Here is a 17,155-nt window from a genome sequence, read left to right as displayed (position 1 = left end):
TCTGGACTCTGATTAGAAAAAAAGATTTGAAACGATTCAAAATGACTCAAAGCGATTAAAAACGATTCAACTTGACAAATATAGGGGGCAATAAAACCATTCGAATTAAAAAATCGAAAAAAACGCTTCATGCTCTTAGAATTAGATTCTAATATGTTAAACTCGGATATGATCAAAATTTTAAATCATTGGGATTAATAAATTTTGAAAAATTGAGATTTTTTTATTTTTAGGCATGTAAACTTTTTTTTCGGCTGGTGAAAAATTGTTTAATAATATTTTAATGTTTGAATTAATTTATAAAGTTTGAACTGTAGTCGTTCTATATACTTCGTTAGGAAAACGGTTGACCCTAGAAGCCATCTCTGCAACTTCCCGCTAATTCCATAACTTGGAGCTTAAAGTTGCACTTACAATGTTTTTGAGCCCTTCGGGCTCAAAAAAAATTTTGTTATACTCCCTCCAAAAGTTTAACTTTTGAACGCAGTATGGCGTCCGTAAAGGAACTCTTTTCTAGAGACTCTACCATACCGTCTTTTTTTCACGGTCTAGGCCGTGAAGTTTTACCCCCTCCTTTTTTTTACAAACTTTTCGAGTACACCCAGACGAAATTGAGAGAGAGTGTAAAAAAAAAAAGTCACATTCTAGTGTACCGACCAATGATTGTGAGTAAATTTTAAACAGTTACTATTGAGTGGCGCTAAGTATTTCTTTGCTGGCAGTTTATTATGAAGCGGACCTAATGTTAATAAAATAACAACCACGCCATAAATAAATATTAATAAAAAGATAATTGATATAAAATTAAGTTTTTTTGCCCTTGTGAAACTTGATAAAATTTAAATATGTCATTGTTTGCCTCCTATCCCTCAAAAGTTAAACTTATAGAGCGATAATAACAAAAAATATTGTATGTCATTCGGCCGTTTAGTGGCGATTTTGACAACGACTTTTTTTCGATATTCGCTTTAATGTTTGTGACGCGAATGTTCAAAAATGAGCGCAAATTTCCCTCCTCGGCTACGCCTCGGACGTTAAAATTACACCCGTTTCAAACCTTCCCGCCACAAACCTTAACCTCATATCGAAATATCGTCGCTGTCAGACAACCGCCACTTTACGGCCTCGTGACATAAATATCTATTTCCTAAATCTAGAAAACTTTTTTTCAACCAGAAAGTTACTTTGAGAAAAATATTTATTTCTTCAGCTAAGAAATAAAATTTTTTATTTCATCATTGCTCATTTTTTTCAAAGAATTTTTTTCTCTTATTAGTGTAGTAGAAAAAATATTAATGATGTAACGAGCTTTTACAGACCAAAAAAAAAAGACTTGATTCAAGAAATATATTTTTTTTTAATTTCATTACTTCAAGATATTTAATTTTCGTAATTCAAAAAGTCTCTTGGGTCTTCAAAATAATTTTTTTTTGTAAAAAATATCTTCTTGAATCAATATAATGAAAAAATATCTTCTTGTAAAAAGAAAAAAATACTAATTTGACAATTAAGAGGCGTGCAAAGTAACTTCTGTAATATTTAACATATTGGCGTCAATGACTAATGAGAAACATTTAATTTCTAATTGTCAAGAAGACAAAATAAATATGCCCCGATAAAATGAAATGATTAAAAAAATTTCTAATGTTAACTGAATTATTTTCAACTTTGATTAGAGACAAAAATTCGATGGAATTAAAAAAAATTTAACAATACTTAAAAAACATTCGAAAGCTCAGAAATTAGACTCAAAACTTTACTAAAGACTGAAATTGTCTGATGATTTAATTAAATACAAACTTTGATTCATATTAAGTCTTACCAGCAATTAGACAAGAGCGTGATGAAGCAATACTGCTGCAGTGTTATAAGTTCCTGGTACCTGCGCACATGTGAATAGGAAAGTAAAATAAATAAAAGTAAAGACTCGCATTATTTATTATCATTAAAACCTCCTGGATGGTCATGTTGATCTGATGCAATTCAAGATTTTCAATGCCCAAATCCAAGCAACTAATCCGACTTTACTTACCACGTAATGCTATAATCTACAGTTAAAAATCTCATAGACTGATGATTAGTCTAATCACACTCAAAGCTACAATATATATAGTACGCAGCTAAATTTGTCATTAAAGCCCAGACCGGGACTCGAACCCGGATCGTTTTGGTTACGCGCTAAAGGCTCTGCCAGTTAAGCTATCCGTAAAAATATGTATAGGTTTAAAACCTCTAACTGCAATAAAAGGAATTAATTAATATTTATTTAAAACTAATTAACAGCTTTATAATAAAATTTATAATAATTTTTTAAAAGTGTTAAAAAAAAATAAAATTTTGAATAAGACATGAAATATGGTCTAATTAGAAATTGGTCTAACTTCTTATTTTTTAGAGGGTCATTTTTTTTTTTAATTTTGATGCAGTTATAATTCGCTTATAAATTATTTGAATGACTAAAATTCAAATTTGCGCGCGCAAATTCAAATTCTAGTCCAATCTTATAATTTAGACTAGAATTCAAATTTGCGCGCGAATGAATTTAGGATTTGCATATATTTTTATGCTTTGATATATTTGACCAATCGCGTTACGAATAGTTTGCTTACATGATATATTTTCATATTTTTCATCTAAATTATAAAAGTGGAAATCCTACCTCTATTAAATATTAAATGCATTATTAAAGTGATAATAAATTTCCAACTAATTTTATTTTTGTACAAATGGAAGATTCCTTAAAATGAAGTTAGACAATTGGTTTAGTTGATTTCATCAAGCTGTCAATGATTAAATTAAGAAATGAAAATAATTAATAAACTGATAAATAATTACATTAAAAAAAAAAAAAAAAAAAAAAAAACAAATTTTTGAGTCAGAAAAATTCAAAGACTCAATTTTCCAAATAATTTTCACTATTTCAACTGCAAATAATTTTATTAATTTTATTTTGATAAACTTTTCAAAATTTAAATAAAATTTCAGTCATGCGCATTAAAGCCTTTTTCCCGCGCTTTTAAGTTTCAAGTACGCTTGCTCCATTTCATGCTCTCCTGATCCAACTTAGGATTTTCTGTCTCGAAATATGGCCGTCTGTTGAACCATCACCTTACATACTCACTGAAACAACAAAACAAATTAATTATCAATAGAATTATTGGAATTTCAGTCTAGCAACATCTAAAATTCTTTTTTTAAATTACAGCTACTAATTATGGAAAGTGAAAACAAATTAAAAGTCAATAAATTCAATAATAAATTTTTTTTCAATTCAAATTTCGCACGCATTTTTGGTTTAAATAATAAACAACAAAATTGGTTAAAAATTCATTTTTTTAATTTTAATTTTTTAGTACGCATACCTATATATGTACAAAAAATTTTGACGTACTCACACACATGTATACACTTATCTACGTACATCATACATTTAATACATTATATTATGCATGTATAATATAATATTTATATAAGTTACTCACTAAGTTATATTTAAGGTTATGTCTCACTATTTTTATTATATTTTTTTATCAAGTTTAAGTTTCAGTTAACTCGTGAAAAGTTTATGTACTAATTTCTACAACAATGTATTGTTAAGTTGTAGTATAAGTTATTTAAAATGAGTAAAATTTATAAAAATTGTTGGTAATATCAGTAATAGCTAATTAATAAGTATTATATTGTATTAAAAATATATATTAGTTCTAAAAAAAGGTAAAATATGTCACAATTACGTGATTTTTATCAAGATGGCGATAATAATATTTATTGTGATACTATTGATGTTTCAAGCTTAGATTTTAATTGCCAAGAAACTTGGTAAGTTTTAAATAATTTTATTTAATTATTTTAATAATTTTTTTTTTTTAACGAATTTTAATAATACACTTTTTTTTAAGTTCCAGGTTTAACCTCAAAGTAACGGTTTTTTTTTATTGTTATTATTTTTAGAATTACAGTGGTGCTGTTCAATTATTTCAAGCATTTTTGTATCATTATTATTATATTTAGTTATAAAAAATTTTAAATATTAATTTTTATTTAAGATAGAATGATAAAAATTTTTTATGAAGATTTTTTTTTTTTTTTTTTTTTTTTTTTTCATTGGGGCAAGTGTGGAGGTACTACGGCGGATTTTTTATTTCGTGTTGAATTCTTTGTTCAAGAGATCAAATATTTATTTATACAAATCTTTCATTAAATTAAGTGAATGTAACTTTATTAAAAAATTTTTCTGATTGATTTAAAAAAAAAAAAAAAAAAGGTAAAAACAATAAATTCCCGATTTTTGAAAATTTTCAATTTTAGCGGGAAGTTCAAAACTATGAATTTTTAAATTATTTGAGAAAAATTAATACTTACGATGGAAAATAATGAAACAATCCATCAATTCTCTATTTATTATAGAATTACAGAAAAAAAAAGTGTGTGTACTTATGTACACGCGTCAGAAGTTATACTTCTTTGACATATAATAAAAAAAAAATGGAAAAATGATCGAAGAAAAATGTTAAAAACAATCAAAAAGATTTTATTATGATAAAAATTTAGCTATACCGTATAAATATAAAATCATTAATTATCACATGAATTTAATTCAATATTATTTAAGATTTTTCTGAATCAACTAATTTTAGAGTTGCAAAGTATCAATAGTTTACAATCGATAATTATAAAATATTTTAATTATTTATTTAAAATATATGTTTCTTATAAAATAGTTCATTATTTATTATTTAACCTAGTGATAATATCTTTTTAATTAATATTTATTTAAAAATAATATTAATTACATGAATTAAAAGACAAATATTGTAGTACGAAACTAGATTTTGTTTCCAATAATATTCTGGAAAATTATTAAAATGGTCTATAATATAAATTTTAAAAAATATGGATAGAATTATTAGATTCGATAAACAAAATGATTAAGTCTGTATTAAAAATTATCAACTCAATAAAAAGATACCTAAATATAATAGGTACTACAATATTTATATTTTAGTTCAAATATTTTAATTCATGAAATTATTATTATTTTTGAAAAAATATTAATTAAAAAAAAAAATTATTACCAAGTTAAAAAATACTAGAATATACAACTTGAACATAGTTATTATCGATTGTCATGCCACCTGGAACTAACTTTACGATGTCGAATTTAGGTGTCGGTGTGCGCGCGCATCGTAAAAATTCACTCTCATCATTTTTCTCTATCGCGTCAAAAGTATAATTTCAAAAATTCAAAATAATTTTATAAATTTATTTATAAATTGTAAAAAAAATTACTAATCAAAATTTAGAATAAATATTTAATTATTTATTAACTATTTCAGTTTCCTGGACATATCAGAAGCAAAAGGCATATCAAACCTAATTTCATGGTTGAAGGATCAAGACACAAAAAGACTAATCGACACACGGACATGGACCCGTGCAAAGAAGCGATATTCGCGCCTGAGCATCGACTCGATTCCCGAAGTAGCCTCGTCTCTAGAAAACAGTCCAATAAATCCGCGAGGGAGTCATTTGATGACATCGACGCCTCACGTTGCGCAACTTCCGAGCTCAAGGTTGAACTTCGACTTCACGGAGCGTATCAACGTAGTGCCTTCGATCCTAAGATCAAGCTCGGGCTACAGCGGGTCAAACTTCGGACAAACAAGTCTGGAAACACTGCTGAACATGTCTCAACAAAATGGCGTCGACTCTTTCATTAACATGGACGCACCGGAATTAAACGAGTCGTTATTAATAAACAACAAGCAACCGCCGAGTCTCACTGAGTCTCTGTTAATGATAGAAGATTCTGAGTTAGCTGGATCCACGCATTCGTCTCTTTCTTGCTTTGGAGCAGGAGTAGGGATTAAAGGAACCGGAGTGGGGGTAAAATGTCACGTAGTGGGGATAGAAAGCGGTGGAGTGGGAGAAGACGAGCCCGCAGTTGTAGTCGGAACGTCAGCCGAAGCGCAGCGACTAGAATCACTTGAAAATGGTCCTAAAATGGATGATTCGCAGATTTTGACCACTTCCATGATGCAGACTAGTTTATTCAGCGATACTATGGATACTAACAATCCATTTGCTCGGGATTTATCAGACGGGTCTTGCATAGAGAATCCGAATTATTCTTCCCTTAATAACACTGTCACGGTGAACAATTCGGCGTCCAAGAAAAAAATTGACGCGACATTCAATGCTGATGAATTGTACGCAGCGCTGAATAATGAATCTTTTTTGATTAACCGCACGTTTGATAACAACGAAGCTAATCATCTGAGCTACGTTATCTGTCGAGAAGATACTGATGATTTTAGTGTGGAGAATAAAATTTATTCTAGTAAAAAATTAAACTTGCAATTGAACAAGTGCTCAAAAATAATAAATTGCAGTGAGGAAGAAAATTTAAAGGTAGATCAGAATTTAGGGAACAAAGAAGGTGATTTAAAGGTTAATTCGACGATTAAATTGTCGGATGATTTAAATTCAACGTTCATTGTCGATGACGAATCGTTGCCTTCGGATGGATTTAAAGAGCCGATAACTATTGACAATCAGAAGTGCCTTAATTCAACTTTTGTCGCTGAGAATAACAAAGTGTTGAATGAAACTTACAATAATGAGAATGAAGAGGATGCTAATGTGATGAAGAATCGTTATCAGACGTACCGGAAGCCAGTACCGAGCAAGTTGTTGTTGAGAAAGACCTTTGGGTTCAATATACAGGACACTAGGTCCCTGGAAAATTTAGCAGACAGGTGTGGAAGCAAAAAAACGGGTGAGGCCAAAGCTGCTGGTGTGGGAAAGAAAAATTTCTCTCGACTGCCGCAGAGCTTGCAGAAATCTAATCCCAATTTGAACAGCGGGCTGAAATTAGTGCCGAGTGACAGCAAGCCTAGGTCTGGATTGTATGGCTTTAGGAATTCCAGGACTGGAAGCGCGGAGGATGGTAGGCTTGATAAAAAAAGCAAGTACAAGTTTGCTCAAGGATCCACTGAGAGTATAGAGAGCACCCAGAGTATCGCCTCCGCTCCGGATCTTGATGACTGCTTGTCCGTTGACTCCGATGTGAGTATTTTCGGGAAATCTCCAGTTTTTTTTTTATCGAATTGGTAATTTAAGTAATTTAACCGTTTGGTTCAGGACAAAGACTTCAAAGAGAGGAAAATAATGGAGAACACTTGGATTGCTGATCCCACAGATTTACCCTCGCCGATTTTAAAAGACGGAGAGGTTCCCTCGGGGAGTCGCGGGAGCTTGAGTGAAGGTAATGATAGTCATGTTAAAACATCTTCACCGATTATTAGTCCGAGTTCATCAAAATCTAACGAGTCTACATGTAAATATTTTCATTGACTTATCATTTATTTCATTGTGCTGTTGGGTTGATTTTTTTAGAGTGATTTGACATTTTCTGTTCTAGATGGAAATTATAAGCCGACTGTTAAACCCTGTCTTCCACCAAAGCAAATAGTAATTAATTATTTTATAATTTAATAAATAATAGTAGGGGAGAAGGGGGTCAATTGAATGAACCAAAAAAAGTTTAGTAATTTTTTACCATTCGAATTAAAACTAAATAATAATTTTTTTTTTTTTTTCTTGGAATGGTAGTTTATTATGTCTACTACACCAGCCGAAAAAAAAAGTTTACATGCCTAAAAATAAAAAAATCTCAATTTTTCAAAATTTATTAATCCCAATGATTTAAAATTTTGATCATATCCGAGTTTAACATATTAGAATTTAATTTTAAAAGCATGAAGCGTTTTTTCAATTTTTTCGATTTTTTAATTCTAATGGTTCAATTTACCCCCTTCTCCCCTTATGATCAACTGCTAAAAATTACCATTTCAAACAGTAAAATCGTAATTTTAATAATCACTATGTCATATATATTATTTAACGGTACAATTTATTCTTTACAAATTTTTTAAAAAATTTTTTTGGACTTAGAAAAATTTCAACAATTTTTTTTTAATACAAAAAATAGAAAAAATGAAATCAAAAATACAGTTTGATTAAAAATATCAAAAAGTCATTAAGCCAAAATTTTCTTATTCATAATCCATAAATCTCAGCAATCGTAAAGCCTCTCCAGGTTGCTAGCTCATTACTGACTAATTATAGTTTGTTAATAATATTAAAGATTAAATAATTATATAAATATTTCAGAGTCTCGAGAAATTAACAAAAAATCCAGAGAAACCAGAAATAAAATCCGGAATACGTCCACCATCAACCAGATCATTAAGCGGGATACCGCGACCAGCATCTCGGATTCCAGCTCCCGGTTTCACACGGACAAATTTTTCTAAAAAAAATTTAACATGATATAGTTATATTAACAGTTATAATTATTATTATCGCTCTTTTTTTATAAAGATATTTATTATTAGAGTTTAAAAAATAATTAAATTAATAAATTCATTTATTAATTTAAATAATATACTAATTAACTTAATAACTTCTTGTTCACTATTGACTGATACATTTATATTATCGTAAAAAAAATTAAGATCAAGCCAAATTCAATAACTGCCACAGGGAATTGAATTTCATACTCTAAAAAATAATTGAAACTTGATAAAAAATTATTCTTGATTTAAATGTTAAACTTTCATACTAAAAAAAGAGTTTCAATTATTTGTAATTTTTTTATTAAATTTTTATCTTAATTAAATTTTTTTCTGGATAAAAAAAATTTAATTAAATAATATATTTTATTATAATTATTTAAATATATATATATATATTTTTTTTTTTCATAACTAATTTTTATATGTTATTAATTATTAATCACAAATTAATTGATAAATAAAATAGTAACATATCAATTGGACGAAATATACAATTGTTACAGTATATAATTGTTGAAATAGTAAATATTGATAAAAATAATTATGAGATTCCCTGTTGTAGATTTATGTGTAAATAAGATCACTTTCATTAACAATAGTATTAAGTTATTGAATTAATGATAATTAATAATAAATTTATTAATGTAATGAGTAACCAATTTTTACAATTATTATTATTAATTATTATTTAATTTAAAATTAAATATTATTAAAAGCTTGTATGCTTATTCAGTGCCTATTTAACGCGATAATTTTTGTAATGAAAATTTTTATACATATATTTATAGAAATAAAAGAATATTATATATTAATTTTTTTATTGTTATAAATATTACTCTACATTTTTTATAAATATGTTCTATATTTTTTGCATCGATATTTTGAGTCAAAACATGTCTTGATAATAGAGAATTTGTTAAAATATAATTATTGAAAGTAGTTAGACCTAAAAATCAGCCTTGAAAAAATTTTTTTGAAAATTTTGAATTTAACTATTTTTTTAATGATAAAAATTTTCGGTATAGGTGTAAAAAAAAATTGTCCTAAAAGAGTCGTAAGCTTAGGATACTGAAGGTGACACAATTTAGGACATTTTTATGACAAATTTTTTATGGCAAACGGAAATGAAATTTTTATCTTAGAAAAATATTGTCGCAATTACTTAGAGGAAAAATATTGTAAAAAGTACTTTTATGACAATTTTAGGACACTTTTATAATAATTTTATGACAATTTTAGGATACTTTTATGACAATTTTAGGACATTTTTAAGACAATTTTAGGATACTTCTATGATAATTTTAGGATATTTTTATGACAATTTTAGGAAAATTTTAGGAAAAAATTTGAAAATAATTTTATGACACTTATGACAATTTTAGGATACTTTTAGAACATTTTTAAGACAATTTAAAAATACTTTTATGAAAATTTAAGGACATTTTTAAGACAATTTTATGATACTTCTATAACAATTTTACGACTACTTTAGGATACTTTTATGACTATTTTAGGACACTTTTATGATAATTTTAGGACAATTTTAAAATACTTTTATGACAATTTTGTCCTAAAATAGTCATAGAAGTATCCTAAAATTGTCATGTGTCATAAAATTGTCTTACACGGGTACTTTTAATTAAAAAATTAATTGTAAAAAAGTTATTGAAGATAACTTAACGAAATTTTCAGCGATTATAGTAAAATATCTATATTTTCACATAAAAATCTTTTGCAAATTTTATTTGTTTATTATCAAATTTTTTATTAACTTTTAAATAAACAAATTGAAATTTTAATTACTTCTCAGTACAATTTTTTTTTTTTAGTAATACGCAATATACATTTAAGTTCTTTATTTCGAAATAAAATTTCACTGATTAATTTAAATAATATAAATTTTCAATTATTAAAAACCAAAAAAAAATAAATAAACTTATTATTTAATTTATTTATTTATTAAAACTAATTACAAATGTTAGACTAGATACACTCACTAGTTAACAACATATTAATAATACTAAATAAGAATACTTATTTATCTATTACAAAATAATAAACAAAAAATACAATACTTAATTTTAAATTACACACAAGTGCACTTACAAAGTACATAATTATAATTATTCATTAATTAACATAAAAATTTATTAACAAAAATTTAAAAATGTAAAAAAATTATTTTTATCAAGATTTTATTTTTTTTTTTTTTTTTTTTTTTTCATTGCGCTATTCTAAAATTCATTGCTTTTAATTTTATTGAATACAAATAAATATTTTTTCCTTTTTATTAACAATTTTATTAATACTGTACTTTAGTGTACTGCAATTTTTCTTTTTTTAAATCATGAACACATTTTTTTTAGTTTATTTTAAAGAGCAAGTGAATTTATAAAAATAAAGATGTAAAAAAAATTTTAACTGTCTAAAATAAATATTTTATAACAAATTGTGTAAAAATTAAAAATTAAAAAAAAAAAGAAAATTTCGAAAAAAAAAATAAATTTTTTTTTTTTTAACAAAATTAAAAAAAAAATTTTTTTTTTGTAATTTTTTTTTTTATTTTTAATTTTTACACAATTTTTTATAAAATATGACTTGATTTAATTTAATTTTATTTTGTTCAGTTAATTTTAAAGAACAAGTGAATTTATAAAAAAGATGTAAAAAAAATTTTAACTATGTCTAAATAATCAGTAATTAAATTTTTCTAATTATTTATCTTTTATATAGACAAAAAAAATTTATGAAATTTTTTTATGTCAAAAAATATGTACGGCAGAGCAGCAAAAGGCTTCAAGTTGTGCTCAAATAGAACTAGGATCGAGTCCCGGGCAAATCAAATGATTTAAAAATTTTTAAATGTGTATTTTTATAAAATACAATTACAAATTTTTAGAATAAATAGTGTAAAAAAAAATGATACTGTGATTTAGTTAATTTATAACTAAAATCTAAATAAACAATTTTCAGTTAAGTTAATTTGAAAGTAAAAATTAAAAATATTATTTTGAAATTTAACTTTTAATATTCTTTTAATTATTTAATTTTTTTTATAAAAAAGTTTCATTCAAATTTATTTGTTACTATTAAATCTATTATTATTAATATTCAATCTTTCCTTAACTATATTATTACTCATTTCACTGGAATGTTTTTTTTAAATAACTATATATTTTAATATCTATCTTTGTTAACATAATTAAATATGATTTTATTTGTTGATATTTATGATTTGTAGATTTTTTTTTATTAATAATTTAATAAGTATTTAATTTATTAATTTATCAAAACTCATTCACATGCAAGTTTACCATCAAAACTACTCAGTGCGATAGCAAAGGCCTGCAATGCACATAATGGAAAACGATAGTCCATTGTAAATACATCTTCAGCGACACGTCCAAACTGCATTACAACGTAATCCGCTGAAAAATTTTTTGTTTAGTAATTAATTTATAAAAATATTAATTAATACATAATTAATCAAATAAGCAACTGTTTAAATTATTAAAATAAAATTTAAGGATCATTCAGGCTTGCAACTTAATTTTATTAAAATTTTATTTTTTTTAAAAAGTAAGTGAGAAGGGGGTCAATTGAACCATTCGACGCGTTTGGATAAATTAATAATTTAAAAAAATTCACGTTGTTTATTGACTAATTTATGTATTGATAATTATAGTAGACATAATAAACTAACATTTTAAAAAAAATTTATTATTTAGTTTTAATTCGAATAGTAAAAAATTACTAAACTTTTTTTGGTTCAATTAACCCCCTTCTCCTCTATAGATATACATTTTGCATGGGTTGAATCGTTTTAAATTTTTTTTTTTTTTATAAGGTTACCAAGAACTATTCAAAAATTTTTCAGGTAACTTTTTCTTGTCATATATTTAAAATCCTATTTTTTTATTTTAAGCCCAAAAAAAATTTTTAGTTTAGAAAAAAATTTTTTTACATAGTTGCTCTCATTTTATTATTTAAAATTATAAAATAAAAAACTTACTGTCAGTATCATGTACAACTTGAAAATTTTTAACAGATGCTTGTGTAACTCTTCCGTGAAAATTAAGAACATATGATTGCGTGTCATCATTCCATACTGGAGTTTTATTATGTAATTCAATTAAATTATCCATATTTTTCATTTTCCAACTTTCTGAAATTCCAAATTAATTTATAGAAAATAATTTAAAAAAAAAATTTTTTTTTAATTTACCTAAAAGTGTTTCAGAATCATCACGAGGACAAATAGATATTCGTTTCTGATCAGGTGTCATTCCAGGAATGATGACAGTCATTTTTCTAGGACCTTTGAAACCTAGTACATTGGTATCATAGACAACAGCCGCTAATTCTTGCCGCGGATTAGCTCTTTCATTGTGCTTTTTATCATCCTTCATTAGTGAGTATCCATTGTCGTAGACTGTGAATTGTGTGCCAATCAAATTCGACCGCAGCTTACCTACGAATGATTCTGCGTCACGGGATAAGTCCGTTGGGTCCGTAGATATCAAGTAATTACTCGTTTTACTTTTTTTACGTTTTCTCGCCGCCAGTAAAAATACCTGAGAATAAAAAAACAATTACCAAAAAAATTTCAACATAATTTTATATCTTTAAGTAAAAGCACCAAATTATTAACAGATCTCCAATTATTCTCATTTAATAAAAAATTGTGTAAAAATTAAAAATTAAAAAAAAAAAATTTCGAAAAAAAATAGAAATTTTTTTTTTATTTTTAATTTTTTCACAATTTTTTATAAAATATGACTTGATTTAATTTAATTTTATTTTGTTCAGTTTATTTTAAAGAGCAAGTGAATTTATAAAAATAAAGATGTAAAAAAAATTTTAACTATGTCTAAATAATCAGTAATTAAATTTTTCTAATTATTTATCTTTTATATAGACAAAAAAAATTTATGAAATTTTTTTATGTCAAAAAATATGCACGGCAGAGCAGCAAAAGGCTTCAACAAGTTGTGCTCAAAGAGAACTAGGATCGAGTCCTGGGCAAATCAAATGATTTAAAAATTTTTAAATGTGTATTTTTATAATATACAATTACAAATTTTTAGAATAGTGTAAAAAAAATGATACTGTGATTTAGTTAATTTATAATTTAAATCTATATAAACAATTTTCAGTTAAGTTAATTTGAAAGTAAAAATTAAAAATAAAAAAAAAATTGATTTTTTTTTTCAAATTTCTTGAAAAATTTGATTTGTATTTATTTTCGCAATTTACTAACTTTTAATTACTATGAACATCAACTATCACTTTAATTTAAAATCAATTAGTCAAAAATAAAAGTATAAAAAAAAAAAAATTACCTTTTTACCATAATCACGTTCGAGATGTAAAAAATACGTAGGATAAAATCCACGATCCATACCTTTACGATCTCTTGTAATCCGACATTTATAATGCATTCTTTTATTTGCAGGCTGTAGTACAAATTGCTCAATATTACCTTCAACATTTCCTTCCAACTCCGGACTCTAAAAATTAATTAATAAAATTTTTTTTAAATACAAAATAAGTGATTAAATAATAAATAAATTTAATGAAAATTTGGCATTACATTTGAGTTATTTTCACGGTTAACGATAACAGCATCAGGATCCGAAGGAGCAACTGGAAGCGTAGACCTCAGAGAAATCGGTTCGCCACTTAATCGAGTGTCCAGGGGCGAAGATTCTTCGTCAACGCAGTCCCTAGTCTCTAAGGCTTCGTCAAACACATTGTCCGTGTGTTGCAATTCGACAGTCGGAGTTTTAATGTCACTGAGATTTTTATTGCTTTTTGTTGGTGACATTGTGTATTGCATTGATCCATCGAAAACTGAAAAAATAAAAAAAATTAGTTCATTTGTAAAAAAATTATATGACTTAATTTTTAAATTCTGTCGTTAATTTTTACTGAAGAAAAATTAAATTATTTATAAATAATTAAATAAAAATTTTATCAAATATTTAAAATTTTTATTTATCTAATTATTTTAATTATTTATAAAAATAAAAATTATTTTACGTTCTCAAAATTTTAGATGTTTTAATTTTAATTTTAATTGTCTTCCAGGTTTGACCGCATCTTCCAGACTGACTGCCTGGATTTGCATTCAAAGTGCAAAAAATTATTATAATAATTAATAAAATCGGCAACATTGTATCTCAGGTTACCCTACAGAAGTCGTTGGAATCCAGTTATCACGACGTTTAGACTAGAACCCGATACTCTTTTATCGGAAGCGATTTTATTCATCACCAGCGAAGCAATTGTAATTTTTAAGACAAAAATTAATTTAAATATTTTTTTATTTTACGAGAACGTTACAATTATGTAAATTTTTTTTTTTTTAATTGACACTTGAACTAATTAAATTTTTTCACTGAAAATTTATACTGGAGCTAAGAATTATTTTCTTCCTGTATAAATTTCATATTTCAGTATAATACAAATTTAGTTTAACCCGTGTAAAAAAAAATTGTCCTAAAAATATTTTAAAAATGTCCTAAAATTGTCCCAAAATTTTTTATCCATTAATTTTAGGATTTATCTACAACCGTGTAAAATCCCAAGCTTGGAACATTTTTGGGACAATTTTTTTTTACACGGGAAAATTTTTTCATTTTTTTGTGACTTTCTAAAAATCTTTGTGAATACATTATGACATGTTAGATAATTTTTTTAAAATATTATTCTTCATACCTCGAATAACGGTACCTTTTTCATTAATATTCATTGAAGATTACGAGCCTAATCGTGATGATAATAAAAATGCGGGTGTTATTATTATATATACATAAATAAAAAAAAAAAAAAAAAAATGAACGTAAATTTTTGAGCTAATATTTGGTAACAGAAGTTGATTAAATAAAACAATAAACAGTAGAATTATGTCTAAAAAATCTAAATTACAATAGAGAAAATTGTTACACTTATACAATTATTGTGAAGCTATTGTAAATTGCAGATAGTCTTAAATAATAATAAATAAATAAAATATAAAATCAAAAGTCCGAATTTGAAAAAGTAATTTACAAAAAAAATAAATTTTTTTTTTTTATTTTTTCAAGTTTAATTTTGAACAATTGATGATGGTTTGAGTTTAAAATATCAACTTTTTAATCACTTGTTATTTCAATTTTTTTTTTCATTTTAAATTACGTCAGAATATTGTCAAAAATTATTACCTTTTGAGATTATAATAATTCATATTCAATCAATCGTCTTATAACTAAAATTAAATTACACCAAATAATTTGACTTTTTAATAATTTTATAATGCAATTTTTAAAAATATTTTTTTTAGTTGTAATTTAATTAATAAAAAAAATCAAAAAATTTCTAAACCTCTGCGTCTGATGTCAATGTTATTACTATTAAGACAATTTTGATTTTTGTTAGCGTATTTATTTCAGATAATTGTAAAATTGTAATCAGAATATTTATTAAAACTGTAAAATTGTTGTTATTAATATTTTTTAAATTCTAATCTATCGTATTTTGTATTTTTACTTGCCATTTGGTCAGCAGGCTTTGGCATAAATAAATCAATATTTTTAACAGAATATTTACTTACAAGAGAAAAATATTGAAATTTTTTTTTTTAAATCTTGTAATACTTAAAACTCATATTTTAAAATATAAAATTATATCTCACTATATTTAAAAATTAGCAATGTATGATTATATATTATATTAATTGATTATCTGTCATTAGTCACGTCTGAACATACCTATATAAAATTACCTTTTAATTTAATAAATTAAATTTGAAATTTTAAAACCCAAAAAAAAATATTTTTTTTTTAAATATTCAAATTATTAATAAAATAATAAAAAATTAAAAAATTACCATGAATATCATTAGCAGGAGCGACCCACTTCCCAGTAGGACTAATAAAAGTAGCACCAGGAATAGCCGAAGCCTGGACCATGCCAGCGGCTCCAGTTTGCCTTTTCTGTCTCATTTTTTGCGCAATAATCTGCCTCTGATCAATAAAACCATTAATTAGCACCTTTCTAATAAATTTCCATTAAAAAACAGATAAAAATATCTGTAACAGAGAAATCCAGTACTCACTTGTTGCTCTAATTTTTGCTGGCGTATGTCCAAAGACGTCATTTTTAATATTCTTACCTTTATTAAACTCTTGGAATAATATGTATGAATAGATAAAATAATAACAGCTATCGATACCAAATAACAAGGGCTAGTCCTATTTTGGAGGTGTCTATATGTATCAAGACAATGGATGAGTTAATAATCAGTTTGTTTACGTTAAATGTTGAAGCACCGTTGCCTGGGGTACCCAAGGCAACCTATTACGTACACCAATATAAAATTATTTATTTACACGATTATTATTTTATATTTTGTAGTTTATGATTGTCAATAAAATTAGATACTATTCTTTATTTATTTGCACTAATTATTATTTATTTCCACTAGTTTACATATTTATTATTTATTATTAAAATATAAAATTTTTTAATGCTGCAGTGGTTATTTAGGTGAAAAATGTCGTTTTTTTTTTTTTTCGTGTGTTAGTTTTTGTTTTTTTATTTAATTTTAGGGTGAGTTTTTATCGACCTCAAATGAGTGTCAAGCTGAAAGCCGCCATTTTTGAAAATGGCGGCAATTATTTAAAAATGGCGGGAAATTTTTAAAAATGAAAAATATTTAAATGTTGGGATTCCCGAAAAAAAAAAATTTTTAATTTATCAAAGATTCATGAAAATTTATTAATTTAATATAAACCGCAATTAATTAAAAAAAT

General features: G+C 25.3%; 2 protein-coding genes across 5 annotated transcripts; one reads left to right on the top strand and one right to left on the bottom strand.

Moving 5' to 3' along the window:
- Positions 1-3,570: 3,570 nt before the first annotated feature.
- Positions 3,571-8,783, top strand: LOC141525509 (uncharacterized). 3 transcript variants are annotated; one of them, XM_074240026.1, is made up of 5 exons: positions 3,571-3,819; positions 5,337-7,068; positions 7,144-7,267; positions 7,424-7,473; positions 8,176-8,775. In XM_074240026.1, the coding sequence occupies exons 1-5, from the start codon at positions 3,722-3,724 to the stop codon at positions 8,332-8,334; spliced, it is 2,163 nt and encodes a 720-aa protein (XP_074096127.1). In that variant the 5' UTR covers positions 3,571-3,721; the 3' UTR covers positions 8,335-8,775. The 3 variants fall into 3 exon arrangements, with proteins under 3 accessions (XP_074096127.1, XP_074096126.1, XP_074096128.1); XM_074240025.1 differs by having other exon boundaries at positions 7,144-7,339; XM_074240027.1 differs by lacking the exon at positions 7,424-7,473 and having other exon boundaries at positions 8,176-8,783.
- Positions 8,784-10,905: 2,122 nt separating this feature from the next.
- Ktub (Tub domain-containing protein ktub) lies at positions 10,906-17,155 on the bottom strand. Of its 2 annotated transcripts, none has more exons than XM_074239573.1 (7): positions 16,516-17,154; positions 16,231-16,432; positions 13,954-14,213; positions 13,703-13,870; positions 12,586-12,934; positions 12,373-12,525; positions 10,906-11,788 (listed from the first exon to the last, which is right to left on the bottom strand). In XM_074239573.1, exons 2-7 carry the CDS (start codon positions 16,343-16,345, stop codon positions 11,655-11,657), a joined length of 1,179 nt encoding a protein of 392 aa, XP_074095674.1. In that variant the 5' UTR covers positions 16,346-16,432; positions 16,516-17,154; the 3' UTR covers positions 10,906-11,654. The 2 variants fall into 2 exon arrangements, with proteins under 2 accessions (XP_074095674.1, XP_074095673.1); XM_074239572.1 differs by having other exon boundaries at positions 10,907-11,788; positions 16,231-16,366; positions 16,459-17,155.

The sequence above is a fragment of the Cotesia typhae genome, unplaced genomic scaffold, assembly GCF_013202065.1.
Source record: "Cotesia typhae breed Kobodo isofemale line unplaced genomic scaffold, CoteBio_Ctyphae contig_26, whole genome shotgun sequence".
Lineage (NCBI taxonomy): Eukaryota > Metazoa > Arthropoda > Insecta > Hymenoptera > Braconidae > Cotesia > Cotesia typhae.
The sequence above is the reverse complement of the archived record's forward strand: the minus strand, read 5'-3'. Positions and strand labels throughout refer to the sequence as shown.

Excerpts from the sequence above, each read along its gene's own strand:
- LOC141525509 (XM_074240025.1), top strand. The coding sequence starts at position 3,722 with ATGTCACAATTACGTGATTTTTATCAAGATGGCGATAATAATATTTAT. Across the intron at positions 3,820-5,336 it reads TTTAATTGCCAAGAAACTTG|TTTCCTGGACATATCAGAAG; the intron begins GTAAGTTTTAAA and ends TAACTATTTCAG. Across the intron at positions 7,340-7,423 it reads AAAATCTAACGAGTCTACAT|ATGGAAATTATAAGCCGACT; the intron begins GTAAATATTTTC and ends TTTCTGTTCTAG.
- Ktub (XM_074239572.1), bottom strand. The coding sequence starts at position 16,500 with ATGACGTCTTTGGACATACGCCAGCAAAAATTAGAGCAACAA. Across the intron at positions 14,214-16,230 it reads TCCTGCTAATGATATTCATG|TTTTCGATGGATCAATGCAA; the intron begins GTAATTTTTTAA and ends TTATTTTTTCAG. Across the intron at positions 12,526-12,585 it reads TGATTCTGAAACACTTTTAG|AAAGTTGGAAAATGAAAAAT; the intron begins GTAAATTAAAAA and ends TTGGAATTTCAG.